Source organism: Magnolia sinica, chromosome 12 (assembly GCF_029962835.1).
Source record: "Magnolia sinica isolate HGM2019 chromosome 12, MsV1, whole genome shotgun sequence".
In the NCBI taxonomy this organism is placed as follows: Eukaryota; Viridiplantae; Streptophyta; class Magnoliopsida; order Magnoliales; family Magnoliaceae; genus Magnolia; species Magnolia sinica.
Window position 1 is genome coordinate 83,601,377 of NC_080584.1, and position 4,839 is coordinate 83,606,215.

General features: G+C 49.1%; 1 protein-coding gene across 1 annotated transcript; it reads left to right on the forward strand.

Annotated features, from left to right (window-relative positions):
- The first annotated feature begins 267 nt into the window (after positions 1-267).
- Positions 268-3,383, forward strand: LOC131220345 (uncharacterized). Its single transcript, XM_058215291.1, has 3 exons — positions 268-1,080; positions 1,282-1,551; positions 3,120-3,383. The coding sequence occupies exons 1-3, from the start codon at positions 268-270 to the stop codon at positions 3,381-3,383; spliced, it is 1,347 nt and encodes a 448-aa protein (XP_058071274.1).
- The last annotated feature ends 1,456 nt before the right edge of the window (positions 3,384-4,839 follow it).

Sequence of the window (4,839 nt, forward strand, 5' to 3'; positions counted from 1 at the left end):
TACCACCCAAGAGGCGGCTCCAAATGCACCGCCACTGCAAGCCGCGTCACCCGCACCTCTCTCGTCACCGGCCATGGATTGAATGGACCAAATGTTGCTCCTTATGCAACAACAATAAAAAATGATGGCCACTAGTATGTAGCAACAACAACAAATGATGGTTACTATGATGGGGGCCATGGCCCAAAACTTGGGCATGCCGCAACCTGAAGCACCCGGCTTAGCCACGCCCGTGACCAACTCGAATAACCTCTATGATGGTTCCAGATGCATAGGCCGCCTACTTTTGCCGGCACCCACCGCCCAGAGGAAGCGGAATACTGGCTCAACCAAGTCACCAAGTTACTGCGACCTCTCCACTGTTTTGAGGCGAAAAATGTAGAGCTCGTCTCATATCTCTTTAAGAAGGAGGCAGACCTGCGGTGGGAGAGTGTCATCCGATCCATTCCTGAGAACCACATATGGACGTGGGAGGCATTCGAGGCCCGCTTTAATAAGAAATATATCCCTCAATCATATCAGCATGAGAGGGAGAATGAATTTCTCCGCCTCCAACAAGGGGGGATGAGCGTGGCCCAATATGAGAACCGCTTTACAGAACTCTCCCGCTACGCTTCCGAAATGATCGTCAACAAAGCAATCAAGATGAGACGATTCACGGCAGGGTTGAGGAGCGGTTTCCGCTCCAAGATGTGTTGTGCCAGCATCAGAACATATGCCGAGCTCGTCGAGATGTCAATACGGGCGGAACAGGACGAAGAGTGGGTCGCACGAAACCGTTCACAGCTAGGGCCACGAAACAGGATAAAGGGACCGTCCTCCTCTTTTGCAGGAAAAAGGGCGCGTCCTAACTCACTACCCCGACTAGCCGCCACACCGGCCCCTTCTGCACGACTAGCCCAAATATGTACTTATTGCAGGAGAGCGGGACACTCTGAGCCCTACTGTTTTACGAGGATGAGAGACCTCGGCTTCACACCGCTACGGTGCAACATTAGGCCCCCGCAGCAGGCCTTGCAGATTCCGCCCCTACGGGCAATGGGGCGTAGCCAGCAGTCTCGTCGTCTACCACCACAGCAGGTTAGGCTGCCACAACGGCCCATGCAGCGGCCGAACTTTCCATAGCAGACTCGGGTGCATGCCCTAGCGGTGGAGGGCCAAGATGCGGCAGTCCCTACTCCTACGGCCTTTAAGGTGACAACCCACATTCAAGGTACTCCCATATTCCTTTTGGTGGACACCAGGTCCACTGCTTCTCTTATATCTCATGCAACCGTCCAGCATCTGGGGCTACGCCCTAGCCCCTTCGTGGGGGTAAAGATCATTGCAGCAGCCGGCACTTTCTCAGAAGCGACGAAGATATGTCATAATTGTCCCATCGACTTAGGATGCAAGGTAGCACATGTGGATTTGATAGTGACCAAAATCTTCTATTATGACGTCATTCTGGGCATGGACTGGTTGACAGTGATGAAAGCAGAAATCGATTGCGATACAATGATAGTGAAGATACATGAGGACGACGGCACTTCCCTCACATTTTCGGTCCAGGTCAGCTACGAACGCAGGATTTTGTGTTATGCTTCATTGGAGGATATATATAATGGACCCTCGGTAACATTCACACTCGTGGTCTGAGATTTTGAGGACATATTTAAAGCTATACCTGGGCTTCCTCCTCGACGTGAGATAGACTTCATGATCGATCTAACTCCAGGTGTCAAACTTATCTCGTTGCCTACTTACCGCATGCCCCCATGTGAGATGGAAGAGTTGCGGTCTCAGATCGACGATTTGCTAGGGTCAGGCTTTATCCGATCCAGTGTATCGCTGTGAGGAGCCCCAGTCCTATTTGTAAAGAAAAAGGATGACTCTTTACGACTATATGTGCATTACAGAAGATTGAACCAAGTGACGGTTTGGAACAAATATCCACTGCCCAGAATCGATGATCTATTCGACCAGCTGAGGGGTGCTCAATACTTCTCAAAGATTGATCTACAATCAGAGTATCATCAGCTGCGAGTGAGGGACGAGGATATACAGAAAATGCCTTTCAGAACCTGCTTTAGCCATTATCAATTCCTAGTTATGTCGTTCGGGCTCACTAATGCCCCGACAGTATTCATGGATCTCAGAATAGGGTCTTCAGGCCATTCTTATACAGATTCGTCATCGTATTCATTGACGACATACTGATCTATTCTAAGAGCCGTGAAGAACATGAGGAGCATTTGAGAGCGGTCCTAGAAACACTTAGGAAGAATCGACTGTATGCGCAATTAAGGAAATGCGACTTCTGGAAGGAGGAGGTCAGATTTCTGGGTCATGTAGTATCTAAGGAAGGGATATCTGTGGATCTCACCAAGGTGGCGGTGGTACAAGATTGGAAGTAACCGAAGTCAGTTACGGAAGTGCGAAGTTTCCTTGGTCTTGCAGGCTATTACCGCAGATTCATTAGAGACTTCTCGAAGATAGCTCGACCGCCATCCCAACTAACTCGGAAGGACCTCAAATTTGTCTGAAATGAAAGGGCGGAGACGACTTTCCAAGAGTTGAAGGACAAACTGACGTCGGCACCTATGCTTGTGCTACCTGAGCAAGGGGTCAAGTACACCGTCTATACTAACACCTCTCATGTGGGCTTGGGTTGTGTACTCATACAAAAAGACAGGGCAATTGCGTATGCGTCTCGACAGCTAAGAAAGCATGAGGAGAACTACCCTACACATGACCTCGAGCTTGCGGCGGTAGTTTTTGCATTGAAGATATGGAGGCACTATCTCTATGGTGAGGAGTTTGAGCTCTTCTCTGATCATAAGAGCCTCAAATACATCTTCACTCAGAAGGACCTGAATATGAGACAGCGTCGCTGGATGGAGACGTTGAAAGACTTCAAGTTCGATGTCTTATATCATCCTGGCAAGGCCAACTTGGTGGCAGATGCCTTGAGTCGCAAGAAGACAATTGAATTTGCGACCCCGCTAATGGTGAGAGAGTGGGACATGGTGGAGTTCATTCGGGACTTTGACACGAAGCTAATCGTGGAGGAGCCGTACGAGATCATAGCCCACATTTAGACCCAGCCCCTGGTTGACAGTAAGATCATTGAAGCCCAGGGGGGCGATGAGTTATTGAAAAAGATGAGGGAAAGAGCAAGGAATGATGAGAAGTCTGAGTGGAGGATCGGTACCGATGGAGGGTTGTGGTGTCAAGGCCGCCTTTGTGTTCCAAACCTTCATGGACTACGAGAAGAAGTTTTAAAAGCCGCTCACAACTCCAAGTTGGCGATGCATCCAGGTAGTACAAAGATGTACCGAGATCTAAAGCGAACCTATTGGTGGGACAACATGAAGAAGGAAATAGCGGAGTATGTGTCCTGATGCCTCACCTGTCAACAAGTTAAGGTTGAACACCACCGACCACCGGGCCTATTGCAGCCCATGCCTATAGCAGAATGGAAGTGGGACTTCATATCTATGGACTTTATTGTCGGTTTGCCCAGGACAAGGAGGGGGCATGACTCGATATGGGTGATTGTGGACAGGCTAACCAAATTAGCCTACTTCCTGCCGATCAAGACTTCTAGCTCCGCCGATGATTTGGCTAAGCTGTATATCAAGGAGATAGTGCGGCTTCATGGCATCCCATTGGAGATTGTGTCAGACCGGGATACCCGGTTCACGTCGATCTTCTGGACTCGCATTCAAGAAGCTATGAGAGTGAAACTTAAGTTTAGCACTGCCATCCACCCGCAAACAGATGGGCAAACCAAACGGGTGAACCAGGTTTTGAAAGACATGTTGCATGCTTGTGTTCTGGACTTTCAGAAGAGTTGGGACGATTGCCTCCCATATGCTGAGTTCGCCTACAACAATAGTTTTCAAGCTAGCATCGGTATGGCACCTTACGAGGCCTTGTATGGGCGCCCATGCCGAGCCTCGCATTGTTGGGAGGAAATTGACGAGAAGAGTTTGCTAGGACCGGATCTGGTGCGGATCACGACCGAAAAGATTGGAATTATCCGACGCCGCCTCTTGACGGCTCAAAGCAAGAAGAAAAGTTATGCCGACACAAGGCGAAGGGACTTGGAATTTGAAGCTGGGGACCACGTATTTCTCAAGATCTCCCCAATGAAGGGCGTTTTACGCTTTGGCAAGAAAGGAAAGCTCGCGCCACCGTTCATCGGGTCATTCCAGATTTTGGACCGTGTGGGTGCGGTTGCCTATCGCTTGACCCTACCCACGCTTCTAGCCGGAGTGCATAACGTCTTCCACATATTAATGTTGAAGAAGTACGTCCCCGATCCTTCGCATATCATCAAGTGGGAACATGTGGAACTTAAGAAAAATACCACATACATTCTTCCACCCACTCAAATACTTGATAGGAAGGAGCAGGTCCTACGCAACAAGGTCATCACGTTGGTCAAGGTACTATGGACCCATCACGATGAAGAAGAGGCCACTTGGGAGACGGAAGCAGAAGTCCGCAAGTATTACCCAACCCTACTTCAACAATACGAACAGGTACAAATTTCGAGGATGAAATTTATTTGTAAGGGGGGTAGATTGTAACAACCGGTCCAACAGTACAGTGTCTTGGGGTATCCACGTAAGATTTTCTGCAGGACCGATCATTTAAACCATGTGCGATGAGGTATCACAGACAAATTCAATTAGGATTATCCCATTAGAATAAACTGGACGGGTCATGACAGGACACGGTGCTGGCCGTCGAGCCAGATGGCTCATTTGCCCTTAGCGACAGCCCGTATGGGCTACACCGTGACACAAGAAGGTCAGAAAATTTTAAAAATAAAGGGAACCATAAATTTCA

Coding starts and splice junctions, on each gene's coding strand:
- LOC131220345 (XM_058215291.1), top strand. CDS start 268: ATGCATAGGCCGCCTACTTTTGCCGGCACCCACCGCCCAGAGGAAGCG. Junction 1,081..1,281: donor GTCGTCTACCACCACAGCAG/GTTAGGCTGCCA, acceptor GCAACCGTCCAG/CATCTGGGGCTACGCCCTAG. Junction 1,552..3,119: donor CCCTCACATTTTCGGTCCAG/GTCAGCTACGAA, acceptor ATTGAAGCCCAG/GGGGGCGATGAGTTATTGAA.